Here is a 15,339-nt window from a genome sequence, read left to right on the forward strand (position 1 = left end):
TTAGGATTGACTGGTTTAATCTCCTTGCCATCCAAAGGACTCTCAAGAGTCTTCTCCAACACCACAGTTCAAAAGCATCAATTCTTTGGCACTCACACATCCATACATGACTACTGGAAAAACCATAGCTTTGTCGGCAAAGTAATGTCTCTGTTTTTTAATATGCTGTCTAAGTTTGTCATAGCTTTTCTTTCAAGGAGTATGTGTCTTTTAATTTCATGGCTGCAGTCACTGTCTGCAGTGATTTTGGAGCCCAGAAAGAGAAAATCTGTCCCTGCTTCCTTGCTTTTTCCCTTCTATTTGCCATGAAGTGATGAGACTGGATGCCATGATCTTAATTTTTTGAATGTTGAATTTTAAACCAGCTTTTTTTGCTCTCCTCTTTCAGCTTCATCAAGAGGTTCTTTAGTTGCTCTTCACTTTCTGCCATAAGGGTGGTATCATCTGCATATAGGTTGTTGATATTTCTTCCAGCCATCTTGATTTCAGCTTGTGGTTCATCCAGCCCAGCATTTCTCATGATGTGCTCTGCATATGACTTGAATAAGCAGGGTGACAATATACAGCCTTGTCATATTCCTTACCAAATTTTGAACCAGTCAGTTGTTCTATGTCAGGTTCTAACTTGCTTCTTGACTTGTATGCACATTTCTCAGGAGACAGGTAAGGTGGTCTGGTACCCCTGTCTCTTTAAGAATTTTCCACAATTTGTTGTGATCCACACACTCAAAGGCTTTAGCATAGTCAATGAAGCAGAAGTAGATGTTTTTCTGGAACTCCCTTGCTTTCTCCATGATCCAGCATATGCTGGTGTTTGATCTCTGGTTCCTCTGCATTCTTTAGTATTTTGCTTTAAGGGTGGGAGATTGAATCCACTGGGTAAGAAACCTGGGCTGCACAGAGGTCATCCCTAGCCCTGGGCTGTTGTTTTCCTGTGTGGTCCTGACTTTGTGTGCATGGCAGGAAGCCCCTAAATCATCATCGGTCCTATCCATTCTGAGTGTTTTCTGTCCACCAGTGTCTGAAGGGCTTGTTTGCAGGTTCTGTTGCTGTCTGTACATTAGCAGTTCATTTCCTGGTATCTTGGATCACAAAGGCCTAAACCAGCTCTGATTTCAGGGCTTTCTGTCCTGCTGGTGCTTCCCTGCAGCCAGCAGCTCTGCTCCATTCAGAGCTGTGCCACAGCCGGATCCCCTGCCCACCTGGGGTGCCATCTCCGCATCCTGAGGCTGCCACGGAGCAGCTGCTTGGGAGTCCTGCTGGTGTCCAGCCTATGATGGGACAGTTGGTGGAGAGTGGCTGGAAACCCTGCTTGCCCCTACAGGACTCCAGCCCTCATTCACTTTGGGACAGAGGACTACAAGGATGATTGTCTAAAGCTTTGTTGCTAGAGGAGCAAAGATGAGAACTTTCCTTGAAATTAACCTCAAGGAGGAAGATTATCAGCATTTCTTAGCTGCTGCTTCCTTTTCCTAGCCCCGCACCTATTGGAAATTGCTAATGGGAGCTGGCTTTATCTCTTCAAGTGTGTACAGACAAAATAAAAATACACCATACAGTGAGCTTTATCTGAGAATCTGAATCTGAGTGTTTTGACCCTTTCAAGGACAGAACCTGCATAACAGATTCTACTGTTTAGAAACTTACTGTATGTTCAAGTCTAGGTTTTGTTTTTTCTTTGAGCCTTTTTCTTTTTTCCTTTGAGCCCTCTTGATGACTCCAGGTGTTTTGTTTTAAAGGTAAGAATTAGCATTTTAACCAATCAGCTCTTTTGGCATTTACCCCTTGTTTCTATCACGTGCATTGGCTGATACTGCCCTAGTAATGGAGAAGCAGCAAATCTTCAGGCAACTCATAATTTCTTTTTACACATGCCACACACCAATTATTTGTCTGCCTTACATTTTGGCAGTAGAGATTTCCTTAACAGTTGGTTGCAAATTGAATTTTTAGAAGTCAAATCCCACTGGCTGCAGGAACATATCAGATAAGCTTTATCTTCCTTTCTAATTAAGCATCACTAGGCAATGACTCCTGTCATTTAAGCTTTCAGGTTCCTTTTCTTCGTTCTTTTTATCAAGTAATTGTTTTATAAATAAGTATCGGGCTTCCCTGGTAGCTCAGCTGGTAAAGAATCCGCCTGCAATGCAGGAGACCCTGGTTTGATTCCTGGGTCGAGAAGATCCCCTGGAGAAGGAATAGGCTACCCACTCCAGTATTCTTGGGCTTCCCTGGTGACTCAGCTGGTAAAGAATCCGCCTGCAATGCAGGAGACCCTGGTTCCATTCCTGGATCGGGAAGATCACCTGGAGAAGGGAAAGGCTACCCACTCCAGTATTTTGGCTTGGAGAATTCCATGGACTGTATAGTCCATGGGATCGCAAAGAGTCCGACAGAACAGAGTGACTTTCACTCTCAGTTTCACTGAAATTCCCTGGTCAGGCTTCCTGTTGCAGGGAAGCCTGCAATGAGTTCTACAAGTTTGAATTTTAACACTTTGTGCTCATTTTCTGAAAGTGAAGCATGATTGTGACTTATGTGGTTTGTTTTGACGGTAAACCTCAGGCCGCACCTCATTGTGTTAGTAGCCTGGTGGCAGGCATTAAAAGAAATGTAACTCCCAACCTCACTACTGAAAGAAATCAAGAAGACAACAAGAGAAGTCAGGCAAATATCAGTAAAGGCACTTTCCGAATTGTGAATACTTAAAATTTTTATTAGGATACAGAATCATACAATTTTTCGCTTATGGATATACCTTATTATACTGGCTAGGAATCCAGTGCAGTGTTGAATTGGTGAAATTGGCCATCCCTGCTTTACTTTTGATCTTAAAGACAAAGCATTCAATCTTTTACTATTATGTTAGCTAACAGTAGGTATTTCATCAATGTCCTTTATCAATTTGAGAAAAATATTATTCTTTAACTATTCTTATCACCTTTTATCATTAACGGATGCTGAATTTTTCACATTTTTCATACATCTGCTAATACAGTGAATCACATTGATTGATTGACTTTCAAATGTTAAAGCGATCGTTCATTCCCAGGTTAAACCTATTTAATCACTGTATGTGTGTTATGCTAAAATTTTATAAGAATTTTTGCATCTGTGTTGATGAGAGATAGCAAATCTGTAGTTTTGTCTTAAAATGTCTTTGACTAACTTTGGCATAGATAATGCTGGCCTCGTAAAATGAGTTAATTATATTCCCTGTTTATTCTATATTCTGGGAGGATTTATACAGACTTGATATACTTTCTTCTAATTATTGCTTCATAGAACTCATAGAAGCCACCTGGGTCTGGAATTTTCCTTGTAAGCTCCTAATAGCAAGTTGAGTTTCTTTAATCGGTATAGAGTTATTTAGCTTATCTATTTTTCCTTGAATGAGTGAGGTGGGATTATAGCTTATACAAGCTCTCTATAGGACACATGGATTTTTATAAACCAAAGTTAATTCATTTGAATTGTTTCACAGATGACATCTTTTAGAAAATCAAGCAGGATGGGCTGGGGTATTTGCAAGTGGGCACATCCTATAAATAAAATTCCCATTATGGGCCCAAGATAGGCAACAATTTTGTGTTCATGACATCACATTGAAAAATAAACCTTCAGGACAATAGGCATATTCACTGTTACTTTTTCAAAATATTGAAATATATACTGTGTATAAATCAATTTTTAGATTACTTATCACCTTACTATTTCAAATACCTATGAGAAGTTAGAGATCAAAAATATGAAAAAAATATTCAAGAAAAGTAGAAGATAGTTTAAGATATTCATGACATGAATGTAGTCAAAGTTCCAGACAGAGGACAGAAGAACTAGCGGTAGCAGGAAGGAAATAATACTTGAAATAATTCAAGGCAAGTTCCCAGAACTAAAGGGCATGAGTTTATAGATTTTAAGAGCCATGACAAAGTTTGTGATCGTGAAGTTTTGAATTGCAAGGAATAATTTCCTGAAAGCTTTCAGAGAGAGAAACAAAAATAAAACAAAAATCTGATCATGGAGAAAGGGTTGGAAATCAGAATAGCAGGAAATGAAAAGTGTTAATTTAGCCAGAAATTGTGATATAACTCTTTTGAGAGGCTGGAGAGAAGAAAAAGAAGTTAAAAAAAAAACAACAAAAAACTAAATTCTCATCTACATAGTAAGAAGTGAGTCGATGATCCATCTCAATGAAAAGTCTGGAGATAGCAAGAAAAGCATGCCATTTAGGTATTTGGAAGTAAAAACAAATAAACAAAAAAACCTATTTCAATAAAAGAGTGAAAGGCCTTGTGAGTACCGGAGTCATGGGTTGGGGAAGGGACTACTGTTTTTCAGTATCAACTTTGTAGAACGAGTACTTTTCTAACTATGTGTGTTAATAATTTAGCAATTAAAATTAAGGAGTAGATAAGGATCTGCACGAGGTTTGCGTGGGCCTGTTAAATATGACACTCATGCTTCTTCTCCCTCCAGATTCCCGGTACATTCTCTTACCTGTCGTGTTGCATCACCTCCACATGCACCTGCAAGAGCAGAAGGACCTGATCATGTGTGCACGGATCCTTAGCAACGTATTTTGTCTCATCAAGAAAAATAGCTCAGTAAGTAAACACAGGTCATAGGATATAGTGCCCATCAGATGGCTTCTGGAAAGAAAGTTTTAAGTCTTCTGAGAAAGCACACCAAAGAGTCATCCTTTGAGACTCTCACTTTCATTTCCATCTGTGTTGGACTTTTTGCTTTTCTTCTAAAGGCATTTTTTTTTTTAACCTTGTAGGATGGCTGTAGCCCCAAATAACCTGCATGTCTTAAATGTGTATTTCAAGAAAGAACTGAATACCCAATGAGAAGAATTAGAAAGCTCAAAGCCTCCCACATGTGTCTTTAATCTTGATGAATGCTCTGTGGCAAGAATAAATTATTGCTTGCAAAGACAGTCTGTTTTGACCCATTCAGTGAAAGACTGGATGATGATGGTCAGAGCTTGGCCACGGGCCTTGGGCCAAGCCCTGTGCAGATAGTGAAAGCTAAAGAGAGGCCCAGGAGCCTGGTGGTATCTTGCACCACAACCATTACTAATCACTCCATTGTCATGGCTCTAGGAATTCCTGTCAATGTTCCTGACCCTTGAGGAATTGCCGTTTGTATTAGACGATACAGTGTCAACAGAGAAAAATTACATGCTTGCTTATAAACGGGGGTAACCCCCTGCATGCTCATGGTTCAGAGGTCTGGTGTGAAGTCCATGTGCGAAGGATGTCCTAGTTTAGTTCCATCAGTTTGCACCTGTTTACTACACAGCCTCATCCGTAACAACTTTTACAAAGCAGAATTGGCCGTGAATGTTGGGATGCCTGTTTCACTGCCTCCCACTTACTAGCATGCTATCGTTTCCCCATTTTCGTCCCTCTGAGTTATGATCACCTTCTGAAGAGCTCCGCAGTCAGCTGACATGTGCTTCCAGTAGAAGTCGTGGACATAGGACTCCAGTACTGTGGGAACAGTTGTTGTTGTTCAGTTGCTAAATCATGTCCAACTCTTTGTGACCCCATGAATTGCAACACACCAGGCTCCTCTGTCCTTCACCATCGTCCGGAGTTTGCTCAGACTCATGTCTATTGAGTCAGTGATGCTTATCTAACAGTCTCATCCTCTGTCACCCCCTTCTCCTCTTGCCTTCAATCTTTCCCAGCATCAGGATCTTTTCCAATGAGTCAGCTCTTTGCATCAGGTCGCCAGAGTATTGGAGCTTCAGCTTCAGCATCAGTCCTTCCAATGAGTATTCAGGGTTGATTTCCTTTAGGTTGACTAGTTTGATCTCCTTGCTGTCCAAGGGACTCTCAAGAGTCTTCTTCAGCACCGCATTTCAAAAGCATCAGTTCTTTTGTGGGAACAGAGTTGGCTCTTGAGAGAAAAAGACCGGAAATCTGTGTCTGAAAGTATGGTGCGAGATACCTGCATAGGAGGGACCATTGCTTTTTACACACCCAATTCAGTAAAGTATAGCTATACCATGCCTAGTGAGAATGTTTTTGCTAACTCTTATTGCTGAGAGTGAGAAGTAAGTTTAAAAAGGTTACTGCAGAAAACCAAAAACGTCAGGTGTTAGTAGAGATGATTTTTTTTTCCTCCTATTTCATTGTTGAAGTTTTGGGCAGTTTTTGCACTTATCTGATAAGGAAATCAGAGCAGAAACTCTGTTCTGGGGGAAAATCTTTAGTAGTTTTCTTTCCAGTGTAAGAAAGTTTATCATAAAATCCTAGCCAAAGGGTCTTTCAAACTCATACTTTCTAAAATTTTTCTTTGCAAAAGTAATCTCCTTGTTACACAAAGCATTTGTCGTCATAATGTTTTGTCTGGTGCAGGTGTAATAACTCAAATCCAGTACCTTTAGTCAGTGCAGAAAATTTCACGCTCTCTCTCAAGTTCTGGAGCTTAGATAGTATTCATTTTGCTTTGGGAGAGCAGTCCCACCACGGCCACTGACATTAAGTCCAGTCTGTAACTAACATCATTCATTCAGACTGAATGTTGTTTGCTAATCTTTACATGTAGGGATTTTTAAAAATCACTTTATAGGAATAGTCATTTGCACTTAGGAGTTTTGGAAAATGACCCATGCAACTCCAGTGATGAGAAGAGTAAATGTCAACACAATCTGAAATCAAAAAATTACAAACTCTTAAAACCAAGAGGGATGTTTAGTGAACTGTCAGGCCCAGAGAGGCAAATTTAACTCACAGAGAGACACACACCATATTAGTGGCATAGCTGGTGTTCTGAATTAGTCTGAGCTGTGTTCTAGATCTTCACCCCACCTTTTTACTTGCATCGCAGGTTCCCACTGCACTGCGGAGTCAAGTACTCTTGGGTAAGGTGTTAACATCTCCGTGCCTTTTGTTTTCTATGAAAGGTCATTCACTTAGATAAATTAGGGGAGGTCCAGGACTGACGAGCTCGAGTCCTTTGTTAGGACTCTTATTTTAGGCCACAATTTCCTGAGCATGTTATTTTTGTTTCCTTTAGGAAAAATCTGTGCTGGAGGAAATCGATGTGATAGTGGCCAGCCTGCTGGATATCCTGCTGAGAACCATCTTGGAGATCACCAGTCGTCCGCAGCCATCTGGCTCCACCATGAGGCTTCAGTTCCAGGATGTCACGGTAAGGCCATGGCCCACAAAACTGCATGGTTGTGCTTGTTAAAACCTCAGTTGCTTTGAGGGTGGGTTGCTGTAAGAATCTGGGGAATCTGAACTTGGGAGGATGATCTGTGTTCATTTCAGATGTGTGTAAGTTTACCTTCATTTTACCAGGGGATGGGAGTAAGATGCATGTTTGTTAAAAGATCTTGGATTAAAATATTTTTAATTGCAGAAAGGCCAAACTGGCCCAGTTTTTTTTTTTTTTTTTCCCATTTTGCCCAATTCAAGTTAGGAGAAGGCAATGGCACCCCACTCCAGTACTCTTGCCTAGAAAATCCCATGGATGGAGGAGCCTGGTAGGCTGCAGTCCATGCGGTTGCTAAGAGTCGGATACGACTGAGCACCTTCACTTTCACTTTTCTCTTTCGTGCACTGGAGAAGGAAATGGCAACCCACTCCAGTATTGTTGCCTGGAGAATCCCAGGGACAGCGGAGCCTGGTGGGCTGCCATCTATGGGGTCGCACAGAGTCGGACACGACTGAAGCGACTTAGCAGCAGCAGCAGCAAGTTAATCTGTGGCTCTATAGCCTCAGTCTTCATGATAACTATCCATTCTCTTTTCATTCATCAAATTGCTTGAGAAAGTTAGAACAGTGAAACAGAGCAATAGCTGTCAAGGGTCCTAAGTTTTGATTGTGAATTTTTCACTATGGCTAGTAAGGATCTTAATTTGGTGGTGGGTTGGTAGGGGAGGTCAGTTTCCTCAGCTATGAATTACGGAAGTTTGACTTGGTGATTTTGAGATATCTTCAAGCTCCACTATTTTATGGATCTAATGTAACATGAGTTATAAATATTAAGACATAATTTATGTGATAGTTTATTTGTATATATATTTATATGTGCGTGTGTAGAGAGAAAGATGTATAGATGGATGGATGGGTACATAAATTTTCACATTTGAAACTCACATTCAGTTGACCAATGTGGGCTCTTTTTTTAAGGTCTGATTCAGAACATTCTTCTAAATACCACTTGCAGAAATGGCAGTAGATGCTATGGTTTTCACATATAGGTTATTAACCAAAATGTCAGCCTTTTGCTATTATTTTTACAAATTGTGTACTATAGAACCACTATCATAAGAATGTTTGCCTAGCTCCTGATGAAGATAATTTTTTTTCTTTTACTTAAAGTAATAGAGGGTTTCCCAGGTGTCTCAGTAGTAAAAACTCCACCTGCCAATCCAGGAGATGCAGGTTTGATTCCTGGGTCAGGAACATCCCCTGGAGGAGGAAACAGCAACCCACTGCAGTATTCTTGTCTGGGGAGTCCCAAGGACAGAGTGGGGTACAGTCCACGGTGTCTCAAAAGAGTTGGGCAGGACTTAGGGACTAAACAACAAACAATAACAAAACAGAAAGCCCACCCTGGCTGTCCTGCCAGGATTGAATGCCTTAAGGATGGCCATCTTGTATTGCATTTTATTTTCTCTGCTTTCAGAGCTGAGATTTACCTGATTCTTCCTGCCAAGCTCTGGGTTTGGGAAGTAAAGTTACTCAATTGCTTTTAACAAACAAAGGTTAAAGATTGTATGAAAAAACTTCCTAATATATGTAATAGCTGTACTGCCTCATTAAAGAAAAGAAGAGCGAGCTATTAATTTCTCATGATCTGGTGGAATTTCATGTGTAAAATGCTACCTACCTCATAGGGTTAGCTTTGTGTATTTGACAACCCTTTGGTCCATAGTAAATGCTCAAAACATGTTGCTTTTCTTAAAACCACTGGAGATCATTATGGGTTTGAAAGTTTGCGGGATTTTGTTTTGAATTTTTTTGTTCTTCTTTTGTTTCTTCTTCTTATGTTTTTCTGACATTTTTATTTTGTGATAATTTGAGTCACATGCAGTTGTGAAAAATAATACAGATATTTCATGTTCCTTTTATCCAGTTTCCCTAATGGTAACATCTTTCAGAACTATAGCACAGTATCACAACTAGGATATTGACAGTAATACAGTCAAGATGCAGAATATTCCACCACCCCAAGGATCCCCTATCTTGCCCTTTTATAGCCAAACTCAATTCTCTCCCATCTTCACCTCCTTCTTAAGCCTGTCAACCACAAAATCTGTTCTCCTTTTCTTGCTATTTTGTCATTTTAAGAATGCTGTATTTGAGTCACTTTGCTGTACAACAGAGAATTGGTACAACATTGTAAATCAACTATGATTTTTAAAAAAATTTTTAAAAGAATGTTGTACAAGTAGAACCATACAGTACATAACTTTTGTGATTGGCTTTTTTTTTTTCACTCAGCTTAAACCTCTAGAAATTCATCCAGGTCATTGTGTATGTGTGTGTGTATATATAAATATATATATTTGTTCCTTTTTCTTACTCAGTAGTTTTCATGGTGTAGATGTGCTATAGTCTGTTTAACTATCTGCACTGAAGGCCATCTTGGTTGTTAACAGAATTTGGCTGTTACTAACAAAGGTACTATAGAGATTTGCATGCAAGTTTTTATGTAAGCATGTCTTCATTTTTCTAGGATAAATACTCCTAGGAGTATGGTTGCTGGATTGTATAGTAGTAGCCTGTTTTGTTTTTTAATAAATGGCCTTACCTATTTCTATAATGGGTGTATAACTTTACATTCTCATATATACAGTGTATAATGAATGATCCAATTTCTCAGGACCTCATCAGCATTTAGTGTTGCCACTTTGGGGAGTGGTGAAAGGATGGGGACACTCTGATAGGTGGGTAGTGATATCTTATCATGGTTTTGACTTGCATTTCCCTAATGATTAATGAAGCCAAACATCTTTTCACATACTTGTTTGCCATCTGTATATTGCTTTCAGTGGAATGTCTTTTTATGTCTTTTCTCCTTTTTCTAATTGGATTGCTGTCCTTGGTTGAATATGTCATTTACAAATATTTTATCCCACTCTGTAGCTTGTTTTTTCATCCTTTTAACAGGGTCTTTTTGTTGTAGAGCAAAAGTTTTTAATTTTGATGAAGTACAGTTTATCAACTTTTCCTTTGATGGATCATGCTTTTGATGTCAAGTTTAAGAACTCTTTTTGTCTAGCCCTATATTCTGAAGGTTATCTCCTAGGCTTTTTTCCTTTTTCCCTAAAAGTTTATAGTTTTATATGTCACATTAAAGTCTGTGAACCATTTTGAGTTGATTTTTATATTCACCGTGGCAGATAATTTTAACATCTCTATCACCTCAGTGTTGACATCTCTTGTCGTTTTTCATTCAGTTTGAGATCTTCTTGGGTTTTTGTATGACGAGTGATTTTCAGTTGAAATTTGGACGTTTTTGTATTATAAGACTCCAGATCTTATTTAAACCTTCTGTTTCACATGGCTTTATGTGACACTACTTATAAGGGGAAGGGTTAGGATGTCAACTCACGATGGGCAGTTGGAGGCAGAAATCCAGACTCTTACCTTGGCTTCACTGACACAGATGAATGGTCATGAAAATACCTGCTCGCTACTTGGCTCTCCATTCTGGAGACAGATGTTGGGGTATCCCATCACAGCCTTGTAAAGATGGAAATCTGGACTCCCCATTTGGCTCTTGCAGGTTTGAAAACAGCCAGATTTTTGTGATGTTGAGCTACAGTAGAGAAGTGACTGCTAAAATTTTGTCTTGTTAAACTTCCCCTTTCCTGGTCCTTTGGCTTAAGAGAACAGGCTTTCTGGGAGGTGCCAAGTGGAGGCGGTGGGGGGGGGTGGTTAGAGAGATTGTTGCAATTACTGTTATTTCAAGGAGGCCAGCTTCTTCAACTCCAGGGGCAGGATATACGAGGCAAAAAGAAAATCCAGAGAACACAGCACCCTGTCCTTCCTTGGGTCTGAGGTCTCTAGCAGGCCTGTTCTCTTCTTTCCACTTTCCAGAGTCATCTTGTTTGTTTTGTATATAATGGAGGGGTTTTTGTTGTACTTGGCAGAAGGAATTGGGAAAAGCATATATACTCCAGCTTCCCAAAAGCAAAAGAAAGTCTCCTTCATTTTGGTTTTGCTGGTAACATTTCAACTGCTTCCTGGCAATACAGCTCCAACACAGTCCTAAAATTATAATGGCCAATCAAACAAAATCACAGGAAATGCTCCATGTGGTCAAAGACTGCCCAAGGTCAAAAGCTAAAACACTTTGTCAAACTGCTTTGTATCTATCAACAGGGTTGAAACTGTCAAATTGTTCTGGGCCATGAATGATCTGTAGGTCTTCACAGCGTAATGTTGTGGTTTAGTCGCTCAGTTGTGTCCGACTCTTTGCAACCCCTTGAACTGTAGCCCTCTAGGCTCCTCTGTCCATAGGATTTCCCCAGCAAGAATACTGGAGTGGGTTGCCATTTCCTCCTACAGGGGATCTTCCCCACCAAGGGATCGAACCCATGTCTCCTCCTTGGCAGGTGAATTCTTTACCAGTGAGTCACCTGGAAAGTCCTCACAGTATAATAATCAGTGCAAATTAAGAGACTTGAGAAGGCAGTGAGTGATGCTCATGGGTGGGTTTGAGGAGACAGGGGGTTTGTCTGGTTTGCTACAATTTTAGGAAAATCACATAAAGTGACACCTTTCCCACACGTAGCTGTTCTGTGGCCCTAGCTGTGTGCCAAACCAAACTCTGGGTATGTGGGATGAAGTTTGCAAGAAATGTGCACTTAAATAGTTTGGTATCTTAGATTTTATAGATTTTATGCTTCAAGATAGTTTTTTTCGAGTCTTCAAGCAGACCTGGTCTGAATTCTACTCTGTCCTTTGATTAGCTGTGTATGCTCTTGGGCAAGCTTCTGTTTAATTGCCTTTAAAATAGAGAAAGTAATTGTACTTATCTCAACGTGAGTTTGAGGGTTTCATCAAATCGATAAGTGTTTAAGCAATATCAGTACATTTTAGCCATTAGTAATTGTGGTAGCAACACCAGTCCATAATATTATTATTATTGTAGAAATAATATCTATGTTGTTATTGTTATTGAATGAATCAAGTTCAGCTGCTTCCCACTTCCAAGATCAATTACACACTCACAAATGGTAGAAAAGAAAGATGCCTTTAATCAAAATGCCAGCCATCTGGGGAGATGGTGAACTCAGCATCCCCCAAAACCACCTCCAAAGATTCTGCTCAGCAATGAAAGCTTTTAAAAGAAACAAGGAAGTAACCTCAGTTCATCATTGAGATCGGGTGTCAGAATCATCACCATTCTTCAACTGTGTGCAGACTTGTCCAACCCTCGTGATCTTCCTCTAGATGTTATCTTGTTCGTACAGTTCGGTCACACATTTTGTTCAGATTACTGAAGGGAAAGCTAGAGAAGAGATCTGGTCATTTGTTCATTAGTTATTCTTCATTTCTACTTCTTTGATCTACAGAAAGAACAGACAAGTTAGGCAAAGTATTGTGTGGTTAAAAGATGTGAAAGTTGTGTTGGGCTGGAGATGAGTAGAACATGAGGGTGCCTGGTTTAAAGATTTAGTGTAGCTCTGCTAAAGTGACAAGGAAAAGGGGCTTCCTGCTGAAGGCAGTTTCCTATAAGAGCTGCTTTACTGTTGTTTATTATTGTTGTTTAGTTGCTAAGTTGTGTCTGACTCATGACCCAATGGACTGTAGCCCGCCAGGTCCTCTGCCCATGGGATTTCCCAGGCAAGAATACCGTAATGGGTTGCTGTTTCCTTCTCCAGGGGATTTTCCTGACCCAGGGACTGAACCTGCATCTACTGAATTGGCAGGCAGATTTTTACTACTGAGCCACTAGGAAAGCCCCTTAAAGAGCTACTTACTTTTTAACTAATTCTGAGGTGAGAAATAGGTCCTGATCATTGGCAAGGTTATTTCTCTGGGCACTGAAGACCTATCTAATTTCTTCCTCTTTCTGAATTGGAGAACAGGCTCTCTGAATAGGGAGTTTTTCCATGGCAGTCCTACCCTGAGCTCCTTTCTGTCTTTACAGAAAAAGTGCCCACTATAAGCGGACATGCTGTGGGTAAAAGCCGGTCCCGCAGTGTGTCATGGTGAAGTGTTTCAGCTCTCTGTAAGTGCCACATCTGTCACCCTGTCTCCTGGTAACGCCAACAGGACGACTGGCTTCCACTCTTGTCATAATTCCAGATAAAAGTAGCCTTATTTTTACCATCTAAATGGGTTGTACTTTTTGTTCTTCCACCAACTGCTGTTTAAGCTTTAAAATACTCTCACTAGTTGGGGGAGAGCACCATTGTAATCAGTTCCTTTCAAACATCTAATTGTACATGGAAGCAGATTTTATAAAGAAGCATATATGGCCATTTGTTCACACCCTCAACTATTGGACTCCAGAGTTCCTTACAGTTGGTAAATGCATCTGTGTACATAGGTCTCTTCAGCACCATTTAGAGTACGGGTGACTCAGCTCAGCAGGAGCCATGTCTAAGACATAGCTCTACATTTGTCTAAAGTTTTTGTGTGCTATGGGCTGTGGTTGGAGGAAGAAGAAGGAAGAATTCCGTAAGGGGGAATTCTGGGGGAAATTTGGGTATATATAATGGAAGGTTTCTTGAAGACTTTAATAGCCATCTACTAATCTTATTCCCAGTTATTGGTGGAAATGGTCATTATACTCAATCTAGTTGTAATATAGATGCAACCACTGTGACATGAAGTTCTTGCTAAAGGTGATTTTTACTTAAATTCCAACATTAGTATGAGTTGAACCTTGGCCGACAATAATTTTTTATTTTTTATTGTTAACAAATTATGAGTCTACAGCTTTCATGCAGACACTTAAGGGCTCTTAAAAACAAAATTACAGGTGAAAAATATGTCAGTGAAATATTGGACATCTTGGCCTCTTAACAGGGTTAAATGTTCCTAAACTGATGAAGTGAATAAATAAAATGACATTGTAAGGTAGATATTGGAATTGACAACATGTCTTAAATGTGCCAGGATGAGATATTAGCATGACAAGTTGCTTGCATTGGGCCTAAACCAGATGTGACAGAGATAAATAGTCAATAATACGGATTCAGAGAGAGATTCTCTAAGTACAGTGACTGTAAAGATTTAATGAAAATCTTTTCATTTTTGAGTAATTTTTATGATTTACTATAATCATTAAAAATAATGTCATTTAAGATATATCACTACTCATAGACAGAATGTATGTTGAAATAAATAGTCTAAGAATGTTAATCTCGTAGATACATTGGAGATAGGGTGGTTAAGATGTAGAAAAACCGAAGATGAAAAATTGAATGCATTTCTACTAACTAGATTTGTGTTTTCAGGTTGAGACATAAGAGCAGCTAAAAAGTACAGACATTAACAAAGTAATATATTGAGCTTAGAGAGTTTTTCTACTAGCCCATACTGATGAGCTCTTAAGTATTTGCCCTAAAAAGTGTGTAGAAATATTAATTTGTCGTATCTATGTGTTGCAAATTATTATACACATGCAAGGAGTCAACTTGGATCTCTGGTTACTGTGTGTGTGTGTGTGTGTGTGCGTGTGCATACTCTCTCAGTCGCTCAGTCATGTCTGACTCTTGCAACCCAGTGGTCTATAGCCCACTAGGTTTCTCTGTCCATGGGATTTTCCAGTTAAGAATACTGGAGTGGGTTGCCATATCCTTCTTCAGAGGATCTTCCCGACCAAGGGATCTAACTCACCTGCATCTCCTGTGTCTCCTGCTTTGGCAGTGGATTTTTTTCCCTCTGAGTCACCAGGGAAGCCTGATAACAGTTTTATAAGTCCTCAAATCTATGGATGCTATATATATTTTTTTCTTTTCATTATTAATTTTTAAGATTTGGATTTTATAGGAGTCAGTCGCATAGCACCCAAGCACAAAAGAATCACAATTAACTTTAACTATTCTTAGACTTGTGGTTGCTGGGGGAAGTGGGAGTGAAAGGGGAGGGGTGGATTTGGGAATCTGGGGTTAGCAGATGCAAACTAGTATATACAGGATGGATAAACAACAAGATCCTCCTGTATAGCACAGTGGACTATCTTCAATATCCTATGATAAGCCATAATGGAAAAGAATATGAAAAAGCATGTTTATACGTTCTATATAACAATCACTTTGCTGTATAACAGAAATTAATACAATGCTGTAAATCAACTGTATTTCAATAAAATTTTTAAAAATTAACTGGTCTTAAAAGGAGATTAAAA

The 15,339-nt window shown here is 39.6% G+C and overlaps 1 protein-coding gene across 2 annotated transcripts in view; it reads left to right on the plus strand.

The window, feature by feature from the left end:
* Positions 1 to 15,339, plus strand: part of DOCK4 (dedicator of cytokinesis 4) — a 482,101-nt gene that overhangs the window by 338,924 nt on the left and 127,838 nt on the right. For both annotated transcript variants that reach the window (XM_081537146.1, XM_081537147.1), the window contains 2 exons: positions 4,480 to 4,607; positions 7,033 to 7,167. In XM_081537146.1, coding sequence (XP_081393272.1) covers positions 4,480 to 4,607; positions 7,033 to 7,167 — 263 coding nt within the window. The remainder of the gene's footprint in view (positions 1 to 4,479; positions 4,608 to 7,032; positions 7,168 to 15,339) is intronic.

The sequence above is a fragment of the Giraffa tippelskirchi genome, chromosome 10, assembly GCF_054371585.1.
Source record: "Giraffa tippelskirchi isolate mGirTip1 chromosome 10, T2T-mGirTip1v1.2.pri, whole genome shotgun sequence".
NCBI classification, from domain to species: Eukaryota; Metazoa; Chordata; class Mammalia; order Artiodactyla; family Giraffidae; genus Giraffa; species Giraffa tippelskirchi.